The 23391-nt window shown below is 36.7% G+C and overlaps 3 protein-coding genes across 3 annotated transcripts; 1 reads left to right on the top strand and 2 right to left on the bottom strand.

The window, feature by feature from the left end:
• The first annotated feature begins 3474 nt into the window (after window positions 1–3474).
• Window positions 3475–6342, top strand: LOC132173566 (Tetratricopeptide repeat (TPR)-like superfamily protein). The gene has a single exon (XM_059585083.2). The coding sequence runs from the start codon at window positions 3927–3929 to the stop codon at window positions 5742–5744; it is 1818 nt and encodes a 605-aa protein (XP_059441066.2). The 5' UTR covers window positions 3475–3926; the 3' UTR covers window positions 5745–6342.
• A 92-nt stretch (window positions 6343–6434) lies between these two features.
• On the bottom strand, window positions 6435–22620 carry LOC132173567 (GHMP kinase family protein). Its single transcript, XM_059585084.2, has 11 exons — window positions 22543–22620; window positions 22388–22463; window positions 21833–21983; window positions 16260–16357; window positions 15748–15857; window positions 15600–15652; window positions 14846–15229; window positions 12657–12761; window positions 11569–11796; window positions 9891–10013; window positions 6435–6814 (listed from the first exon to the last, which is right to left on the bottom strand). The coding sequence occupies exons 2-11, from the start codon at window positions 22393–22395 to the stop codon at window positions 6551–6553; spliced, it is 1524 nt and encodes a 507-aa protein (XP_059441067.2). The 5' UTR covers window positions 22396–22463; window positions 22543–22620; the 3' UTR covers window positions 6435–6550.
• Window positions 19576–21403, bottom strand: LOC148587018 (uncharacterized; the record flags this gene model as incomplete). The annotated part of the gene is made up of 1 exon (XM_088514102.1): window positions 19576–21403. A coding segment is annotated over exon 1 (1371 nt), but the record flags the coding sequence as incomplete, so codon positions are not given.
• Window positions 22621–23391: the final 771 nt, after the last annotated feature.

Below are 23391 nucleotides of genomic sequence, written 5' to 3'. Positions count from 1 at the left end.
ACAAATTATGGGAGAGAGTTAGCACAATTAATTTTTTTTTAAAAAAAAAAACGATTGAAACACAAATTATGGGAGAGTGAAAGTTAGCACAATTAATTGTCTTAAACCATAGAATTAGTTTAAGACATTTAAATTGAGATAGAGGGAGAAAGAGAGAGATTTAAGACAATTAAGTGGAAATAGGGGGAGAGAGAGAGAGAGAGAAAGAGAGAGAGAGACAAAAAACGGTTGAAACACAAATTATGGGAGAGAGTTAGCAGAATTAATTTTTTTTTAAAAAAAACGATAGAAACACAAATTATGGGAAAGCAAGAGAAGAGAAAAAAAAAAATAAACAGAGAGAGAAAGAAAGAATTTGGGAACCTTTTGTTTTCTTCGTTAAGACAATTAAATATATTATAAATAAAACTCATATATTTTAATTGTCTCATATTGAGATATAAACATAAAGGAAGAGAAGATAAAAAGAAAATTAAATAAAGAGAGAGAAATAGAGAATTTGAAAACCTTTTGTTTTCTTCATTAAGACAATTCAATGCATTATGATGATGATGAATATATATATATAATAATATATCTCACATTAAGATATAAACATAAAGCAAGAGAAGATAAAAAGAAAATTAAATAAAGAGAGAGAAATAGAGAATTTGAAAACCTTTTATATTCTTCATTAAGACAACTCAATGCATTACAAATAAAAAATCAAAAAATTGGTTCAAACATAAATTATGGGAGAGAGAGAGAGACAAAATTATGGGAGAGAGAAATAGTTAAGACACTTAAACCATATAATTAGTTTAGAGAGAGAAGAAAAGGTTCAAATATAAAATTATATTAAAAAAAACAGTTGAAACATAAATTATGAGAGAGAGAGAGAGAGAGAGATTATGGGAGAGTGAGAATTATCACAATTAATTAAAAAAAAAAAAGGAATTCAGATATAAAATTATGGGAGAGAGATTTAAGACAATTAAGTGGGGATAGAGAAAGAGAGAGAGAGAGAGAGAGAGAGAGAGACAAAAAACGATTGAAACACAAATTATGGGAGAGAGTTAGCACAATTAATTAAAAAAAAAAAACTATTGAAACACAAATTATGGGAGAGAGATTTAAGACAATTAAGTGGAGATAGAGGGAGAGAGAGAGAGAGACAAAAAACAGTTGAAACACAAATTATGGGAGAGAGTTAGCACAATTAATTTTTTTTAAAAAAAAAAAAACGATTGAAACACAAATTATGGGAGAGTGAAAGTTAGCACAATTAATTGTCTTAAACCATAGAATTAGTTTAAGACATTTAAATTGAGATAGAGGGAGAAAGAGAGAGATTTAAGACAATTAAGTGGAAATAGGGGGAGAGAGAGAGAGAGAGAAAGAGAGAGAGAGAGACAAAAAACGGTTGAAACACAAATTATGGGAGAGAGTTAGCAGAATTAATTTTTTTAAAAAAAAAACGATAGAAACACAAATTATGGGAAAGCAAGAGAAGAGAAAAAAAAAAATAAACAGAGAGAGAAAGAAAGAATTTGGGAACCATTTGTTTTCTTCATTAAGACAATTAAATATATTATAAATAAAACTCATATATTTTAATTGTCTCATATTGAGATATAAACATAAAGGAAGAGAAGATAAAAAGAAAATTAAATAAAGAGAGAGAAATAGAGAATTTGAAAACCTTTTGTTTTCTTCATTAAGACAATTCAATGCATTATGATGATGATGAATATATATATATAATAATATATCTCACATTAAGATATAAACATAAAGCAAGAGAAGATAAAAAGAAAATTAAATAAAGAGAGAGAAATAGAGAATTTGAAAACCTTTTATATTCTTCATTAAGACAACTCAATGCATTACAAATAAAAAATCAAAAAATTGGTTCAAACATAAATTATGGGAGAGAGAGAGAGATTTAAGACATTTAAGTGGAGAAAATTATGGGAGAGAGAGAGAGACAAAATTATGGGAGAGAGAAATAGTTAAGACACTTAAACCATATAATTAGTTTAGAGAGAGAAGAAAAGGTTCAAATATAAAATTATAGTAAAAAAAAACGGTTGAAACATAAATTATGAGAGAGAGAGAGAGAGAGAGAGAGAGAAAGAGAGAGAGATTATGGGAGAGTGAGAATTATCACAATTAATTAAAAAAAAAAAAAAAAGGAATTCAGATATAAAATTATGGGAGAGAGATTTAAGACAATTAAGTGGGGATAGAGAAAGAGAGAGAGAGAGAGAGACAAAAAATGATTGAAACACAAATTATGGGAGAGAGTTAGCACAATTAATTAAAAAAAAAAAACTATTGAAACACAAATTATGGGAGAGAGATTTAAGACAATTAAGTGGAGATAGAGGAAGAGAGAGAGAGAGAGAGAGAGAGAGACAAAAAACAGTTGAAACACAAATTATGGGAGAGAGTTAGCACAATTAATTTTTTTTTTAAAAAAAAAAACGATTGAAACACAAATTATGGGAGAGTGAAAGTTAGCACAATTAATTGTCTTAAACCATAGAATTAGTTTAAGACATTTAAATTGAGATAGAGGGAGAAAGAGAGAGATTTAAGACAATTAAGTGGAGATAGGGGGAGAGAGAGAGAGAGAGAGAAAGAGAGAGAGACAAAAAACGGTTGAAACACAAATTATGGGAGAGAGTTAGCAGAATTAATTTTAAAAAAAAAACGATAGAAACACAAATTATGGGAAAGAGATTTAAGACAATTAAATGGAGATAGAGGGAGAGAGAGAGAGAGAGAGAGAGAGAAAACGGTTGAAACACAAATTATGAGAGAGAGTTAGCACAATTAATTTAAAAATAAAAATAAAAAACGATTGAAACATAAATTATGGGAGAGTGAGAATTAGCACAATTAATTATCTTAAACCATAGAATTAGTTTAAGACATTTAAGAGGAGATAGAGGGAGAGAGAGAGAAAGAGAGAGAGACAAAAACGGTTGAAACACAAATTATGAGAGAGTGAGAGTTAGCACAATTAATTAAATGTCTTAAACCATTGAATTAGTTGAAGACATTTTTCTCAAAAAAGTTTAAGACATTTAAGTTGAGATAGAGGGAGAGAGAGAGAGAGACGTGGGAAATAGAGTTAGGAGGACACGTGTCGCAATTCTAAGCATTCCCTACGTCAAAACTCGGCTTTTATATATATATATATATGAATATGATAAGACAACTTCGTTACATGAGATCTAAATCTTAAATGTCCCTAGAATTGTTTTTTTTTTTTTTTTCATAGTTATTTTTTCGTTTCTGGTTTGTTTGTTTGTGCATATTTTCCTAATTTTTTTTTTTAAAAAAAAAAAAGAAAAAAAAAAACGTAAAACTTTGTACTATTCCAAGAGAGTTGAAGAATTCTCGGTAGTTAAACCATGTGGGGGGGATCTAAATGGTGACGCGGTATATCAAAGCAAAAGGGCAATCTTACGAAGCCAACCTCCTTTCCCAAAGGCCCGAACATTATCCTATCCAGAATCTACTTGTCCCATAATCTGACACAATTTTTCTGGCTGGAATTCTTTTCCCAAATCCCATGGATGACATTCAAATCCCCCCACACTACTTCCTTCCCCAACAAACAGAACTACTGCCAATGTTCAGAAGTTTCTTACTTTTCTACTATTTCACTCAAAATCCTTGTTGACTTTTCCATACTAAGCTTAGAACATGCCAACGTTCACACTTATTGTTACTTTGTAGCAAATTTGATTGATACCCATCTCCTTTTATCCATCATAGATCAGAAAACTTCCGTTCATATGGCAATTTTCTTTCATTTTTTGTCTATATTTTCGAGTACTAGTTTATGGTCATTTTAAATGAAATGGCGATTTTTCATGTCATTCTGTGTGTAGCTGTGCTTTGGCAGATTGGTATATCATGGTGTGTATGACAGGATGATTAGGACATCGGTCCTTAACCAGACCCATTTGTTGTTACCAGCAAAAGATTCATCAAAAAGCACAGAATCTAATTTGAGGTTGAAGGAGCAAGAATGCTTGTCCCTTCTGAAGAGATGCAGGAGCCTGAAAGAGTTCAACCAAGTCCATGTCCAAATGCTGAAGTTGGGACTCTTTTGGGAGTCCTTCTGTGCAAGCAATCTTGTGGCATCTTGTGCTCTCTCAGATTGGGGCAGCATGGACTATGCCTGCTCGATTTTCCGGCAAATCGAGGAACCGGGTTCTTTTGTGTTCAACACCATGCTCAGAGGGTACGTCAAGGATGCAAGCTTTGAGGAAGCTTTCCTTCTGTATGATGAGATGATTGAGAGGGGAATCGAACCTGACAATTTCACTTACCCTCCTCTTCTCAAGGCGTGTGCCCGGTTACCGGCACTCAAGGAAGGAATGCAAACTCATGGACATGTCTTCAAGCTTGGACTTGAAGTTGATGTGTTTGTGCAGAACAGCTTGATCAGCATGTATGGAAAGTGTGGAAAGATAGAACTTGCTTGTACTGTTTTCAAGCAAATGGATCAAAAGAGTGTTGCCTCTTGGAGTGCCATCATTGGAGCTCATGCTAGTAAGGGGTTGTGGTCTGAGTGCTTGATGCTTTTTGGTGATATGAGTAGTGAGGGACGTTGGAGAGCTGAAGAAAGCACATTAGTTAGTATGCTTTCTGCTTGCACTCATCTGGGTGCTCTTGATTTGGGAAGGTGCGCACATGGATCCTTGTTGAGGAACATTAGTGGACTCAATGTTATAGTACAAACTTCTTTGATAGACATGTATGTGAAATGTGGGTGCCTAGAGAAAGGGCTGCGTCTCTTTCAAAACATGGGCAAGAAGAACCAATTCTCTTACACTGTAATGATATCGGGGCTCGCCATGCATGGACATGGTAGGGAAGCTTTGAGAGTTTTCTCAGAAATGCTTGAAGAAGGTATTGCACCAGATGATGTTGTCTATGTGGGTGTGTTGAGCGCTTGCAGCCATGCTGGTCTTGTCAAGGAGGCACTCCAATGTTTCAGTAGGATGAAATTTGAACATGGGATTGTACCAGCAGTTCATCACTATGGTTGTCTGGTGGACGTCATGGGGCAAGCCGGGATGCTCGATGAAGCCTTTGAGCTTGTCAATAGCATGCCCTTTGCGCCGAATGATGTCGTGTGGCGGAGCCTTCTTAGCGCCTGTAAAGCTCATCATAACTTGGAAACAGGGGAGATTGCAGCAAAGAAGCTTTTCCAATTAGATTCACTTAATCCTAGTGATTATGTGATTCTATCTAATATGTATGCAAGAGCTCAAAGGTGGGAGGATGTGGCTAGGATTAGGACAGAAATGGTTAAAAAGGGCCTCAAGCAAACGCCGGGATGTAGCCTAGTCGAGGTGAAGAGGAAAGTGTATAAGTTTGTTTCACAAGACATGTCTCACCCTCAATGTGATGGTGTTCAGGAGATGATCCACCAGATGGAATGGCAGTTGAAGTTTGAAGGCTATTCCCCAGACATATCACAGGTATTGCTGGACGTAGATGAAGAAGAGAAGAGGCAGAGATTGAAAGCTCATAGCCAAAAATTAGCAATTGCTTTTGCACTCATACATACATCTCAGGGGTCTCCCATAAGGATAGCTAGAAATGTAAGGATGTGTAATGACTGTCACACATACACTAAATATATTTCAGTGATTTATGAACGAGAGATTACTGTAAGAGATCGTTCTCGGTTTCACCATTTCAAAAATGGAACTTGCACTTGTGGTGATTACTGGTGAAATTGATTAATTTTTCTGCCCCAGCCTAATGATTCATGGGGAAACTTCTTTTTACTCACCATCTTGAATGATATTTCCCCAAGATATAAATTCCATGATAAGAAAAGAAAACATTTATAGGAGAGGAGGAGATTGAATAAACATATCTTGGGAATTCTTTGAGCATTTTTCTCTTGCTAATGATAGTGGCATTTCCATGATGCAAGGAAGATTCATACCTGTAGATAGAGAGAGGAACTCTTTTTACTAGATCAAGGGGAGGCATACCAAGTTCAAGAAGATGCGAAAGCGTGCAGTTCTGCCGCCTTCTTCCATAATGAGTCACAGGCAGCACCTCAGAAAGCACGGCCGAGCCACATGCAGGGAAACTTGAAAGTGTGGTTCTGGCCGGGGTCCCTGGTATCCGGTACTGCCTGTCTGGATGGGGGGCATTGAAGCAAAATTTTGAAAATGGTTTTCATTTCATGCTAGAAAATGGCTTCCACGGTTATTATCATTCAATCTAAAACAAAGAATGAAAATGAGAAGATGAAGACTTTCAACATTGTTGAAAAGTGTTCTTGAAGAAGATTTTAAGAAGCATTACTTTCTATTATTGCATCCTTCTTCAAGCAAAAACGAAAATGAGAAGATGGGAAACTCTGAAAATTTGCCACAATGTGATGGCAAATAAAAACTCTCTGGACAATATGCAGGAAGAGTAACTTCGTTTATTGTACAATGTTCACAGAAATTACAACAAATCTTGACCTACTTTCATTGTTCAATAAAGGTACTTGTTCTTCTAGTTTACAAGTGTGGTCTTGTTAAATGTGAACTGAAGAAACGGCTGCTGTAATTCCAATGGTCCGTGGATCTCCACTTTCCAAAGAAACGCCACGGGGATCTTCTCTAACCAACAAGGCCAAAACATTAACTGAACTCCACACTTTGGTGACATTGCTCCCAGAATCCCCCAAGGTCACAGCAAAGATAGCATCAAAGCCACCTGCCCCAGGAACTCCAGCCAGCAAAATTCCTTCCATGTTCATCGTTGCGTCCAAAAGCCGAGTTTGTGTTTCAGGTTCAATCTGCGAATTCAGAAAGCTAGTTAATATTTGAGTATAAGCAGCCAGATTCCAATGAACAAGACTAAACTAGAACTGGAATCCATTAGCATAACAAGTTTGATTATCCCATGCTAAACTCTATAATTGCACTTAATGACAGATTTACAAAGGGTAAATATAGGGGAACCTATGTTCTCTGTATGCACAAAATGACCACTAATTACAGGGCTGTCAGATGCCCATACTTCTTTAGATGATCTTTAAAAAATTACATTTATTTCTTTTGAAAAACTGAGAGATGACTTCGCTAAATTGACCGTGTTAGTATTCTGTAATTTTTTTCTCATCAGGAAGTTGGAAATTAAACATCCTTTACAAAATTTCCCAACCAGCACTTTTAGAGGTTAGCAGAACAATTACCTTGGGCTCTGAAATTGAACCAAATTTCATGAGCTTTGGATAGAAGTTATTAGAACAGCCCACAACTCGGATCAAAAGAATAACAAACCAGGGGTTGAGCAATCCATTACTTGGCTTGGCCTTCTTTGTTGAAAAAACAATGCTACTCAAGCTTGACTCTAGATTAATTTTATAAAGTGTTCATTCAAAACATTGTCCTAAAATTAACAAGCCAACTTTGAACAACCTAGCACTTGGCTCGACTCAGTTTATCTGCAGTTGTACAGTACTTAACATGGAATTTTAGCAGTCCTTTACCCTGAAACAGATACATATTAAGATCACAGTATCCGTTCCTTACAGATTTAGATTACATGATTGTAGTCTCTGCCTGACGTTTCACAATATTTCTGGGCTCTAATTCAGGTCTTTGTAGCTTCTGATATTTTCCCTTAAATGAGTATCCACGTATTGTGGCATTTGAATTGTGTCTTCATTTTACCAAGCCGCATAAGACAATTAGATTCTCATTTTTCTTTGAATTTTTTTTTCTTTGGAAATATGCAATTGAGTTAGTCAGAGTACAACAATGAAAGAGGGTAAAAAGAAGAAAAAACAAGACCCCAACTTCATGCTTCCTAATGAAGGGGAGATGGAGAAACAAAATGCAGATCAAAATCAAGGAGAAGTTTCAAAGTGTCAATCTTGGGTTCAAATTTTATAGGCCAAACCACTATTTTGGTCCTTGAATTATGAGTCAAAGCTCAATTTTGTCCTCAAATTATCAATTGTGAGAATTTAATCCCTTATGTTGTAATATATTTCAACGTTAACTATGACTTGCTTGATCACCAATGGCCTAATTGAAACTTGCTAACGTGGCTAATGTCATTGTACATCTGTCCTTGTAAATGTGGGCATGACTAAAATGAGTCACATCAGCAAGCCAAAAAATTTGGTGATGTCAGCAACCCAGCCTAAGGATGAGCCACATGTTTTTTCTTTTGATGTTGGGGAACTTCTCCAAGGCAGGGCCTTTCAGACCCACCCTTGCAGAGTAAACCCCGATCCCGTGCATTGCACCCTCGAAAGTTTTCCTACACGAAATTGGTCAAGTTGCTGGTTTTTCACCAGGGTGTGTGGCCCTAAGGGATTGTTTGCACTCATGAGGTGTTGAACCATGGACCTTGACGGGAGCAAACCTCAAGACTAAGGCCTTCACCACTTGGGCCAACCCCTTGGGGTTGATGAGCCACATGTGACTCCCATCTTTTCGGAAAATATAGTCCTCTTTCTTAAAAAAACCCTCAAATCATACTGGAGGTACACTCCACGAAGCACCAGAGTAACTTGACCTAGGATCCAGATTACGTGGTTGCTGCTGGAGACCTCCACGTGCGTTTGTTGCCCTTTCTCCCTACCCAAACTACCATTCAGATTACTTTGCTCTTCCTCATTAATTTGATCACTAATTTTCTACCATTATTCTCAGACTTCTCAAAAAATGATTATTTCTGTGTCATCAATATGCAACTGAGGTTAACGCAGTCATGGTGACACTTCAATTACGAGTTGCTTTGGAAGAAAGTCCAAATTTAAGCCAAGTTAACTTCAAAAAAACCTACTCAACTCAGCCAAGTTACTAACTCAGCAATGTTGACTCTACCATTTTATGAAACCTTCAAGCTCTACTTTCCAAGTCACCATTCCAATCAATATCAAAATTTTAGCTACTTTTCCCACAAATCAAAGGAAAACAATCCAACAAATAACAAGATCTAGAGAGCAAAGACAAGAAATGAAAATATCAAAGAAAAACAAATGAGGACAATGGGAGGAGCTAAAAAATGAAGAGGAAGAAGAAGCCAGATTTGCTTATGCCTATTCTTTTTCTTCTTCTTCTTCTTTTTTTTTTTTTTTTTTTTTTTTCACTATATACTTCTTTTATTCCCTGTAAGAGAATACATTTTTAAAATTTATAGGACTAAATTGACACAATTGATAGTTTAGGAATGAAATTGAACTATGACCTATAGTTTGAGGACCAAGATAGTAGTTTGGTCAGTTTATATTAAAAAAAAATTCTCCAAAATAAATAAGCCATAGATGGAATATCTCAAGACGTGACATTAATAAGATAACTGTGAAAGTTACCTTTCTTCTATGAAACTTTGTATTTATGGATGGCGGCATATGTGTCTCCTTTGTCGATTAGTGTTAATGATTTCCTTGTTCATTTTGCCTCTGCTAGTTAGGTGGTTCCTTTTGTATACTTCCAATGTATTTAAAGGCGCCTTACGCTTTTATTGAGATTGATTTATTACTTACATATAAAAATTAAAAAAAAAAAAAAACTGTGGAAGTTACTTAGGTTTTAAGTGGTATATTGCAGAAACCATCTTCTCAACCATTACATGAAACAGACACAGGGGTACATGCATCAATTGGAACGTCCGCAAGAGAAGATGGATTCTTTTACCATCTTTTTGCTAGGAAGATTAGTGAATTGAACAAGTGACTCTGGCCATTTTGATTGCAAAGTCTTGCATGTCCACATCATTAATATAAGGGGGGGAAAATCACTGGTTTTCATTCTAGTTATTTGTATTCTCAACCTTAACATTTTATATGGAATATAAAAATACTTATGAAAAGAAGAATGAGAAACAAGCATTCAACTGAAGAGGAAAGAACCTACCGGAACATCTGCAGCATCACCCATCTGGCGCATATGATATCTGATCCCAAGCATAGCATCTCTTGCTCCTAACAATGCTTTAACAACTGCTTCTTGTGTCGGTTCAGAAGCTTGCTCTAGCCACTGTTCAGGAAAATTAGTAAGCGAAAATCAAAATTAGAAAAGATAAAAAAAACAAAGTAAAAAGTAGAGAGGTAAAACTATTAAATTTACAGCTTAAATAGACTAGGAAATCTCAATAACTTGCACGACTTACCAAACTATTAAATTTACAACTAAAATGGACTAGGCAATCTCAACAACTTGCACATGACTCACCAAACTGTACCTACTTTTTGAAGTTCACAATTTGAAAATGAAGCTCAGAAACAAGCATAAACCTGGTCTAAAACATGGTTTTATGTCATATGCACGAATCCTATTTAAAAAACAAAAGTTTGTTTTTCCACAGTGATACATGTAAAACCCATGATAATAGGCTCCAGATGAGTCACTTGCTCTCCCACCCTCCCGCCCTCTGGGAAATGAAAGGCCAAAAAAGAACACAAATTACCATGGCAAAATTTCTACGGGCAAGAAATCTACCAATTGAATAGCAAGTACAGCCAGCAAGTTCATCGTGACAGTTAATTGTAATAATGGAAGATTATGTGCAAATCGTTTTTGAAAATTTACTTTGATATTCAGAGATACTTATCAAAAAAAAAACTTTGATATTCAGAGATAATGCAGTATTTCTAACAGTTATAGTCATCCCATTAGATGACTTTAAGGGTAGAACCTTGAGCCCGCAAAGCATTTGGCAGCCCATAATTCTTAGGTTTAAAATTATCCTCGATTTGTGAAATGTCTCTAATGAAATGAAGAACTTCCTCTTTCTATTTCTCTTAACTTTTCAGTTTCTACCAACAATATGCAAATATCAACTTTTTAATGTTTATGAACAACAAACAAAATATGGCAGCTAGTTCAAAAATTCAATACAGGTGCTAAGGACTTATTTCTTGCTGATCTGATCCTATGATCCGACCCAGAATATTGCTGTTTGGCAGGACATATATTTGGAAATGACCTATTATTTTCTTTTTAATAAATCTCTGAACTCGATAAATAAGATACTACTTGATGCTTCACATAACAAGGAATATTTTCCAAGTCATACAAGGACAAAATATAGAAGCAAGTCTGATACAAAAGATAACTACACAATTCCAGACTTCAGGTATTCGTCTTCCTTTGCCAATGAACATACGAAAATCAGGTAATGCAAAGGGAAATGAACCTTTGAATAAAATAGTGGATACCAAAAAACAATTGAAGATATTTGACTTGATGTGGAGAACAAAATGACAGTCGACATGTATCTCAAACTCCCAAAGAAACTTGGCTTCATTTGTTAAAAATTTTGCTTTCTGCCTTTTGTTTTTTTTTTCTCAAAACAAAAACATTAACAAACAACCCAAACACAAAACACTCTTAAAAACACAAAAATCATTTTCACCTTTATGTCACATCATGACACTTTTTCAAATCGAACACAAAAAACACCCCCCAAGAGGCATTAACAAATAAAACCAAAAACTGTCATCACTTTTTTTTCATTGCCAGAGAACCCCAAGAAATGTGATTATTAGTAATATTTCCACTGCAGATGTGAGAAAATGAGCTCAAGAATTACCTTGTCTGGCCTAAGCCTGCTGCAGATGTCAATTATGCATTTATATGCATCCCAGTGTTCTTCTGCAAGTTTGCTTAACATATTGAATTGTACTTCAAGTGAAGAATTTGCCTCTGACAACTTTCTCCATGTGTCTAGGGATTTATGAGGGTCAGACTTCTGCCACTTTTTCACAGCACCTACCATTGATGGTGTAGACGATCCTCCAGTTCCTGGTTCTCCTAGTAGCTGCAGAAAGCACACTAATCAATAAGAGCAGACGGTACTTCGATGAATTTTTAGAAACAAAGATAAGTTTGATGAGAGCACAGCATTTTTACGGAAAATGAAAGAAGAAGAGAGAAAAAAGACATGGTTGGAGATAGTGCTGTTTTGCAGACTAATTTTCTGTCACTTTCTTTCTTGCTTACATATAATTGCCAATCTATGCTCGTGATGTTATTATTCACAAATATACTTAACAAGGAAGCAGAAGCTTCTTTTAAAGAACCATTCCACTGTACACATGCTACACATTACAAAATTAAACCCATTGCACATGAAAAATGTCCAGTTGCTCCAAACAGCTTTCTAGATTTTGTTGTAACAACGTAGCAAAATTAGTGATGATATTGCTCCATCCTACCAATCATAAAGCTTGTACACTAGCTACATAGGTTTCCTCCAAGCTTCATATAATTAAAACAGAATTATCATTCTTCTCAATGTACTGTGCTTTATAAAACAAAGTTAACAGAAACAAAACAGTCACCTCAAAAAGTCAATATCCCTAACGTGGAAAGAGTCTAATAAAAGCTGGGAACTTGATTTCATTGAGACACAGACAGAAAGAGCCCAAGAAAAGATAACATGGAGAGATGGCAAGTTCAAAATGCAAGCATAAAGTTCAGTTGGGAGGAATGAAAGGGGAAAATTGAAAGAGGTAAACACAATTCATGTTGAGTTGGGTATTAAAACTAACGAGGGAAAGTGGCATTTCATTAGTTAATTTCTCTGTCCAGATAATATCTATAAGCATAACATAAAATCATATTGACATTTGCAAACACATACAAGTTCCAAGAAATTCTAAATTTTAGAATTCTTACAAGGGTCATCAATGGTGGCAAGGAAAACTTAGTTCTCTCATGGTCCCATTTCCCTTTTAGGATATCTACAATGACTTCTTCTAAGGGCAATCCTTTTGCTGCAACCTGCAATGTCTCAAAACAAATGTTATGGAAGTGTTCAAAAGACATTTACTAAAATTTGCATGTAACATTTTGTACATGAAAAGAGAAAACATATATGAGCCTTGTATGCATTTCATTGTATCAAAGTTAGACATAAATTAACCTAATCCTGAGAGGGTTTCATCCAAAACACAGGTATGGTAACATAAGCAAGTCCGTATGGTTTATTTTATATATAGATTGCTTCATCCTCTTCTTCTTCTTCTTTTTTTGGGAGGTGTGTGGGGGGGGGGGGGGGGGGGGGGGCTGAAAAGGGGGAAAGAGCGAGACAACTTGTAAAGAAAAATGAGCCTAGAAGAGCTAGAGACTAGCAAGCTGCACAGGGAAAGCACTAAATGAAAAAACCCTGATCCTTCATAACAAGCGGCTCCTCAAAAAGCAGCTGCTAAAACTAAAATTTTCTAATAAGCTTCATAACCTCCATTCTATAGAAAACTTAGCCCCCTGCTGCCTAACTATAAACTTGCTCACATGAAGTGACTTTCAGGATGGTTTGTTTGTATATTCAATCTATCAATATCAGGTCAGGTATGGTGTATGAAATAAAAAAGATGATAACATATTTCCTCACAAAGCCTTGAAAACAAACAAGATGGAAATTAGGAAACAAACAAGTCTTCCAGAAATCTTTTGAAGTTGACAACCACAAGAGAAACTCAAATGTAATGTCATAGATCCATCATTCCTTTAACCTTGCCTTCAGGGATTCATACGTTATTCTCAGCACTATGTTTTTCAGAAGATGAACGATGCTATATGTTCATCACTCTGTTACCAGATTCACTGTTGTAAAGTGAAAGGAGTTTGGATATTGTACCCTATAAAACAACAAAGGAGATTGGTAGAGGCTAAGGCATCAACAAAATAAAACGACTAATATAAGCCAGTCTAAACCGTCATGACACTCTGAATATTATCAAAATTATCTCATACAAAATTTGTACAACTCAAGGAAATCTTAATGGTATATGTGCAGACATAACAAATGACGGGAAAACTTAAATGTTACTTGGGAGAATAATGTGAAAAAAAAAAAAAAAAAAAAAGAGTAGCCCATGGCCATTTTGACATATAAACCCAGCATGTTGTTTGTTTTATTAAAGGACATAAATTTCCTCCAAACCAATCTGGAGGAATTATCCTCCAACCCATTTAAAGTAGTGCTAAGTGTCTATAAACATTTAAAATGCACATTAAATTCTTCAGGTCATTAATAGCAGTTTACCAATAACTTAAATTAACATTTTAAATGTTTATAGACACTTAGCACTATTATAAATGGGTTGGAGGATAATTCCTCCATACTGGTTTGGAGAAAATTTATGTCCTTTATTAAATCATCAATTGTTCCAAAAACTTAAATTGATAGTGAAACCCGACATGTGAAATATTTAATTAAAATGGATGGTAAACCATGGAGCTGGAATTCAAACTCAGGATCTCTGTGTTATTACTACATTTAATCACCATTTATATCAAAGCTTAATCTTATAAGAAATAATGAATTTAATTATTTAACTAATATTCTAACACTCTCAAGTATGGGCTTAAACACTCATTCAATAAGTAAGACTTAACAAGTGAAATATTTAATTGAAATATAAGCTAAACCCTAGAATTAGGGTTTAAACTCAAAACCTTTACTCTAATACCATATTAAATCACCACTTATTTCAAAAGTTTCAGCTCATAGGAAATGGTAAATTTAGTCATTTAACTAATACTCTAACACGCTTAAGAGATCAAAGAAATTCGAAAATATTAGACTCGATATGAAATCTAAATTTACAGTAAACAAATTTGGCATGATAAACCCCATAGGGCAGCCAATGCTTACCTACCAAGTGTCCATGTAACACTAGTTAAGTCAGACTAAATTAGATATAGGTTTGACAATTTTGTTCAAGTGAAATTTGGACGAATGAGGATTATGATGTGGTCTTTCCATACATAATACACAACCAGCCATGAGACACACAAACAAACAACGGGTACTCATGCGCGCGCGCACACACACAGAGAGAGAGAGAGAGAGAGAGAGAGACCTGAGCAGAAGAAATCACTTCTGGTGAAAACCGAACATAACGTTGACTGCCATAAACGGCAGAACTGACATCAAACCCACTGCCAACTTTGCCTTGCGCAATACAGTGAGCAGTTTGAGCTATCATGTGTACTATATCAAGATCTGTAGTGTCCCTTTCTTGGTCTTGATCTTTCGTCAAGGAAGAAAGATTAACAACTCCAAGGTAATGAAGCAAAGCAGCAACCACGGCAGTTGTCATCGCTGCTGAAGAACCCAATCCAGTTTTTGCGACTTCAGGCTTGCAATTTTCTGCTTTTGAATCCTCAATGTTGAAGGTAATTGATGTAAAAGGTGGAAGGGCAGCTAATGCTTCTGGGGTCAAGGGGAGTCCACGTGCTTCAATCTATGCAAGAGGGTACAAGAGATATATATCTTGATCTAAAACTTTGGAATTCCCTTGTAAATTAAAGCACTTAAATTTGAAGGAGCAACTCCTACTCGAAGGGCAAGCTTAATTAGCAATTTTTCGTACTTTGATAAAAGAAATTATGGTAGTTGGCTCTCCTTAATGATTGTAAGTTGTTGGATATATTTCTCACAAGAACCAAAACAACTATGGTATACAGTGTACAAAAGCATGTACAATGAAGATGAACTCTTAAGGGGAAATTTTACCCAAAAAAAAGAAAAGAAAATTTAAAACAATTAAGAAAAATAAAAGTTGCCACCATCATAACGGAAAGATACTGATATATCAAAAAGGGTAAAAATACCTGATTCCGATATGAATAAAACTCATTGGAACCTAAAATTGTGATATCAAGACCTGCATGACTAATCCAGTTAAACATTAGATGCTTGAAGCTGTAGAAGTGCTTTATCTTCACTGTGATAGAGAAACATGGGAGCATCAAACTTTACCTTGTAAAAGAAGTTTGTGTAACAACTCTTTCTTATTCTTATCAAATGCTGCATGTGCAGCTGCCACAGCGTATTGCACTGCTTGTTCCACAAAAGGGTTCCTTGAGTCACTGAAATTTTAAGCCAATAAAGTAAGTACCACTTAAAATATTCATTTGACCATGTGCTCCTCCTTATCATTTGCACATGATTTGTAAAGTAAGAATAACATGAACCTTTAAATTAAGCATCTTTGGAGCAGACCCAGCATTCTCTATAACCATTTTTGTCACATGAAAGCAATTTGTTGTTCAGATAATTAACGATGTTACTAAGAGCATCAATAGGGGGCACAAGTGAAGTATACAAAAGGATACCCACAAAAGAAGAGAACGGCAAGAAAAAGATATACGGTTCAAGTCCTAAAATTGAGGACATCAATGAAATCCAAGAAAACTTAAACTCAATTAAGAGAATCTTGAAGATCTTCAACTGTAAAATATACACAAGTAGCAACAGTAATAAAAACTTGCCTTGAAGAGACACACTGAAGGGTCACATTTTTCAGTGCCAATTTATACATGCTTTCTCTAGACATCTGAGGAGATGTTAATTTCACATCTGTCCATGCCTGAAAAGTGGTACAGGAAGTCACAAGAAATTCAGCGCCATGCTAATAACATTCCCAAAAAAGGCTTGTGATACCGACACAACAATATTGTTGGCCAACACAAAGCACCAAACAAAGCTATTGAGAAATAAATGCAGAAAGCGGCACATGTGAAAAACATGACTCTTATAGAAGTAATCAGAGCATCGCCTCATTTCACTAAACACCACATAGAGGCTGCATTTGGCCTGATTTTCTAGATATGCAACTTATCCTGCATTGGTTGAGTTAATCGCAATAAAGAAGCAAATCAACCAAGGTCAGTCATGCTAATAACTCTCTGGAAATTAACATATGTTAACTAAGACTGCGATTTGGTATGGGATAAACCTTTTCTTTTGGGATCAGTGATAATTTATTGAAAAAAGAACAAAATAACTAATACTATTGCTCAGAGGCATATTCAAGGAGGCAAACTGATTCTAACGGAAGCGGGAGGACATATTAAGGTAAACCTGCACCTATCAAGTTGCATCCCTACTACGTAAGGCATTCATAGCCACAAAACAATTGGCTTCATAGTAGGCGACCAAAAAACTGCTCCGCAGCCCATGTCTCAACTAAAATTTATGTCCTTTCTCAGATCCCCTCCCACCTTCGATTAACATCATAAAGGAGATAGACATTTTTCTCTGGTTTAATAAGTAGGTAAGATGTAGGCTCTGACAATAAGATCTAATAAAACCATTTTTTTATTTTTTATTTTTATAAGTAGCATTTGGTTGTAACCCTCAAAATTAATTAAATTTGTATTCTATACCTTTTCTCTCCCCCAATTTTCTCAGCAAACAAGCAGAGACCTTGCAAGGTCTCTTTTTTGGAGAGACTTTATTTTTTGATAAGTAATGTTTATATATCAAAAGCGCAGAGGGGCGCAACCCTAGTACACAGGGAGTATACAAGGGAAGCGACTAGCTAGAAGAAAAAAGAACAAGGAAATCAAGATAGCTAATAACTATAGGAGCGAGCCAAGCCGCTGTCCAAGTGTAAAGAGTATGGAAAAAGAAAGCCGTGATCTCCTCCAAAGACCTCTCAGCATCCTCAAAGCATCTCTCGTTCCTTTCTAACCAAAGGCACCACATAATGCATAGAGGGACCATTTTCCACACGACAGCACTCCTAGATCGACCTCCCGTCCGCCAACAAGCAAGCTGGCCAGCCACCTTACTAGGCATTACCCAAGACAACCCAAAACGACTGAAGATGGCCTGCCATAAGGAACGAGCAATCTCACAATGAAGGAAAATATGATCAATAGACTCCCCATCACCTTTGCATAAGCAACATCTATTAATCACTATGATATTCCTTTTCCTGAGATTATCAAGTGTGAGAATCTTCCCTAACACCGCTGTCCAAGTAAAGAAAGCCACTCTCGAAGGAGCCTTGGTGCGCCATATACTCTTCCAAGGAAACGGACTTGCTTCTTTGCTTACCAAGATATTGTAGAATGATTTAACATCGAACTTCCCTTTTCTCGACGGGATCCACCAAATTTTGTCCACCCCCCCCCTACTCCACTTGTGAGAATATAACGTAGAGTAGAACGATGCTAGCACTTCCACTTCCCAATCATGGATCGATCGAAGGAAGCTAACATTCCATTGACGATTTCCACCCATAAACTCCAAATTATCGGCAATGGATGCATCTTTTGCATTAGCTATGTTATATAGGCCTGGATATGCTTCCTTGAGGGTCATTTCCCCACACCAAACATCATCCCAAAATCTGATTTGGGATCCGTCTCCTGGGTCGAATTTAGTATATTTAGAAAACACTCGCCACCCTCTTCTAATATGCCTCCAAAGACCCACCCCATGAGACCCGGTGTTGTCAATAGAATGCCATCCACCCCATGCGGAACCAAACTTGGCATCCACCACAATTCTCCACCAAGCCTCTCTCTCGTGCGCATAACGCCATAGCCATTTTCCTAATAAGGCTTGATTGAAGACTCTCAACTTCCTGATCCCTAAGCCACCTTTGTTGATAGGAGAGCATACCTTATCCCAACTAACCAAGTGATATTTGAATTCTTCGTTTAAACCACCCCAAAGAAAATCACGTTGGAGCTTCTCTATTCGCTTGGCCACAGAAGCAGGTAATGGAAAGAGGGATAATAAATAAGTGGGAAGATTAGAAAGTGTGCTCTTGATCAAAGTGACCCTTCCTCCCTTGGAAAGATACAACCTTTTCCAACTTGCTAACCTGCGCTCAATCTTTTCCAAAGTATCATCCCAAATGTTTTTGGCCTTGAAGCACGCACCCAAAGGGAGTCCCAAATATTTCAAAGGTAGAGTAGCTACACCACAGCCCAAAATCCCAGCCAAGTCTCCCACATTTTCCACATCCCCTACCGGTATCAAAGCTGATTTAGCCATATTTACCTTCAGACCAGAAACGGCTTCAAAGCAAATAAGTAATGCTTTAATGGAGCGGATTTGATTACTATTCGCCCCACAGAAAACCAACGTATCATCTGCAAATAGAAGATGAGAGATGATGATCCTCTCAGACAAGTTACCTCCCACTGGGAAACCCGAGATAAAACCAGAATCAATGGCAGCACCAATCATCCTGCTAAACGCCTCCATAACTATGACAAACAAAAAAGGAGATAAGGGATCCCCCTGCCTCACCCCTCGTGAGCTTCTAAAAAAGCCGGACGGGGTGCCATTGATCAACACCGAGAAACAAGCAGTTGAAATACAACGCTCAATCCAAGAACACCATTTTTCGCCGAAGCCACATCTCCTAAGAAGATATAATAAAAAATCCCAATTTATGTGATCGTAAGCCTTCTCCATATCCAGTTTACAAAGCAGCCCCGTTTCCCCCGAATTAATCCGGCTGTCAAGACATTCACTTGCAATAAGTACCGAATCCGTAATTTGCCTTCCCTTCACGAAAGCATTTTGAGGCTTTGATATCACCCTTGCTACAACCCTCTTCATCCTATTAGCAAGAACTTTGGCAATAATCTTGTAAGTTCCACTTATAAGGCTAATAGGACGAAAATCCTTAAATTCAGTAGCCCCAGACACCTTTGGAATAAGGGAAATGAAAGTAGCATTAAGACTTTTTTCAAACTTACCATGAGCATAAAAGTCTGAAAAAACCGCCATAATATCTTCCTTTATCACCTCCCAGCAATCTTGGAAAAAAGCCATGGAGAAACCATCCGGACTTGGGGCCTTATCTCTATCCATACCTTTTACCGCCTCCAACACCTCCCTTTCCTCGAAAGGAGATTCTATATGAGTGGCCTCATCCGCCTCCAGCAAGTCAAACGCAAGATTGTCCACCCTAGGCCTCCAATTGCAACGTTCAGAGAGCAAAGACTCGTAGAATTGCACCGCTTGTTGCTTGATGATGTCTTGGTTGGAATTAGTAGCTCCATTAATGGTTATGGAATCAATGGAATTATACCTCCGATTCGAATTGGCAATTCGATGAAAAAATTTAGTACATTTATCCCCCTCCTTGAGCCACCTAATTCTGGACTTTTGTTTCCAACTGATCTCCTCTTGTAAAAGAGCAATCTCCAACTCCCTAGAAATCACCCTTTTTCTTTCCTTTTCTTCTTCATCGAGCTCCCTCTCTTCCTCCAAACTCTCCATAGCCTTCAATTCTTCCGCTTTTTCTAGGCATCTAGCACTCACATTGCCAAATTCCACCTCGTTCCAGCTTTTAAGGTCCCCCTTTAACGCCTTAAGCTTTTTAGCCAAGATGAAACTTGAAGAGCCAGAAAAATTATAAGAGGACCACCAAGCCCGTACCTTGTCCACGAACCCCTCATATTTCAACCACATGTTCTCAAATTTAAAAGGCCTCTTACCTCTTGTCATGCCGTCACAATCGAGCAAGATGGGAAAATGATCCGAGCACAGTCTAAGCATCCTTTTCTGGATCAAACTAGGATACTTAGTTTCCCATTCTGGAGAGACTAAGAATCGATCGATCCTAGACCGAGAATAAGAATTTGACCATGTGACCATCCCTCCGGCTAATGGGAGATCCATAAGCCCCTGCTCAGCTATGAAGTCTGAAAAGTCTGACATTGCACGAGTACGGCGTGCTCCCTCCGCCCTTTCACTAGGAAAATGAGTCACATTAAAATCGCCGCCGATACACCAAGGCATATTCCACCAGCTGGTAAGACCAGCCAACTCCTCCCATAGCCGGTGCCTGATGTGATCAAAATTCGGGCCATAGACCCCCGCAAAAGCCCAAACAAAATCATCTTCTACGTTCTTGAAAGAACAGGCTGCAACAAACTCTCCCACATAATCCTCAATCTTTGTGACCACCCTTCTATCCCACATCAATAAGATTCCACCCGATGCTCCTTTTGATGCAACAAAAACCCAGTCCGCATAAACACATCCCCATAAATTTCTCACAAATTCATTGGAAATATACTTCATTTTCGTCTCTTGAAGGCAAACAATATCCCCCTTCCATTGTCTAAGTAAATTTCTTACCTTCAAACATTTATTGCCCTCATTTAGTCCCCTCACGTTCCAAGAAATAATTCTTGGCTTCATGGGTTATCTCTTTGTGCCCTTCCTTTAGCCCTAACCCGACTAGAACTCCCTTCATAATTGATATAACTTACCAAATTATTGAGTTCCCTCAATCCTTTCTTTCCCGCATTAGATGCTACACCTGCCCCCTTCCTTTCATTTTCTGCAATGATATCCGCAAACAGCTCCAATAGTTTTCCTTCATACCCATCGCACGTAATTCCCACGAATTGGCTAAATTCCTTGACAAGCTTCAAAACCCTGTCTGTTGACTTAGATCCCTTCTTCCCCTTATTTCCCGGAGCTGAGCAACTCATTAATGGAATAAGATTCTCCCCTTCATATACCTCTAATTCCAATCCTACCACTGGAATTTCCTGAGTTGGAGCAGATTTCTCCACAATACGTGGAGAGTTATATAGTTCCAAGCTGGTTTGAGTTGGTCCCCTATCCATTTCATTCCTTGATTCCAACAAAGTTCCCACACAATCCTCCTCCAAACCTTCCCTTCCTCCTACTAACCCAACCTCCAATCCTGCCCTGGGAGAAATTAATTCCCCTTTTTCTATTGTTTGTTCGCAGACTTCCGCAATCTTAGAACTGGGTGGAGTCCTCGGTCTAGGCGACATTTCCGGAGAAGCAGAGACTTTATTTAAGTCAGTCTTTTGCCTTTTCTGCTGGGTCCGGTGTTTGTATACTAAACACCTTACTCCCATTTTCCACTCTACTCTCTTCACATAGGATGACTATTTTCCCATTAACAAAAATATCAAACATTTTGAAGGATTACACGATATGCCACCTCCAAAATTGCAGAGAAGAAAATTGACAAACAAGAATCAACAAGAAAATGAAGCCAATGATCACAAACTCAGTCTATAAAGGACAAAGTTGAAGATTTACGCACCCATGCCCAGCCGTCCGGCTTGATCTCCTCGTAAAGTGGTTTCACAATTGCGAAAAAGCGAGCGTTGGTACTGAGTACGAGCCCTGCATTCGGCCTCTCCAGAATAAGGTAACCCCCAGTCATCAAGACCTTCCCAGGAGCCGAAGCAACACTGTTTGAACATCACAATTTTCCCAAATCAGAATTCCTACATCTCCTTTTCATGAACATTACAATTGGGAATCACCAAACACACACCATCCCTCCATTTGTTTTCTCTAAAAGCAAAGCTAAAGAAAATAAATCCTAAAAATCTCGTATGCTATATCGGTTCCTGAAAATACTGAAAAAGCAATCTGAAACTAACCCAAATCGTTTTCTGAATCAGAATTTTTTTGGTTCTACTGGGTCCCCAATAGTTAAGAATCAAAAACAAAAGAAGATCATTAAAAAAAAACTAAAACCCATAACGTTTTTTTTTTCTCAATCGTACTCTTTCTCAGGCACCAAACACAGAAACAAGAAAAAAAATTGAGACCCAATTCAAGGAAAACCAACATATGGAGAGGAACTTACACGGCCATTGCTCTCTCTCACTCTCTCTAGATTTGTTGTCACTATTTGTTCTTGAAGGTTATGCAACTGTGATTAGCTGCATTCAAAGAAACAAAAAATAGTACAAATATTATAGAAGGAGGAGGAGATTGTTAGTGCCGGGCAGTTGCATGCACCTCTTTTAGATTCACTAGCTCGACTTCCAGCGAAGACGACAGCACCCACAAACTCACTGGTTTTGGTGATCACGTCCAAGTCTTCAACCCTGTTTATTGGTTAACTTGACTAAAAAAAAGATTTCAAAAAAAAAAAAACACTTTACTAAAAAAAAAAGTTTAAATTATTTCACTTTTCTTTTCTTTTTTTCAATTTTCCTTTTAATGAAATGCAAAGCATGAAAATGAAATAAATAAATAAAACAAAAAATTAGCAATGGGTTTGTTTCATAAGAATGTATATCTTCCTAGTATAGGAGTAGGTCTTATTTGTGAGATTTATGAAGGGTTTTTGGGATAAGAAAACTAAAAATATTTCTAGTATTTTGTTAACAAAAAAAAAGTGGTTTTGTAAATTAATAATACTAATCCTCATTTTCATGTAATGATTTGTAGGATTGAGATTTCTTATCATTTCTAATCTTTCATCTAAAACTGCTAGAACCCAAATAAAAATATTTTTGTTATATGTAAAAATCAATGATTTTGTAGGGTATTAATACAAGTCAGTCCTCATTTTCATGTAATGATAGCCTTTTAGTCATTGTAAGATTGAGATTCTTTGGGTGTTTTTTGTTTTTTTCTAAAAATAAGTGTTTTGACGTGACATAATATAATATAATATATATATATATATATATATATATATATATATAAATAAAAGGGTGTTTTGTGTTTTAGATTGTTTGTTATTTTTTTGTTTTAAGAATAGAAAATAAACAACAAAGAGGAATTTTTTTAACAAATATAGCCCTTGCCATTTCTTATCTTGCATCTAAAACGGCTAGACCCAAATAAAAAATATTTCTC

Source organism: Corylus avellana, chromosome 3, assembly GCF_965113065.1.
Source record: "Corylus avellana chromosome 3, dhCorAvel1.hap1.2, whole genome shotgun sequence".
NCBI classification, from domain to species: Eukaryota; Viridiplantae; Streptophyta; class Magnoliopsida; order Fagales; family Betulaceae; genus Corylus; species Corylus avellana.
Note: the sequence above shows the minus strand (reverse complement) of the source record. Positions and strands in the feature narration are given on the sequence as shown.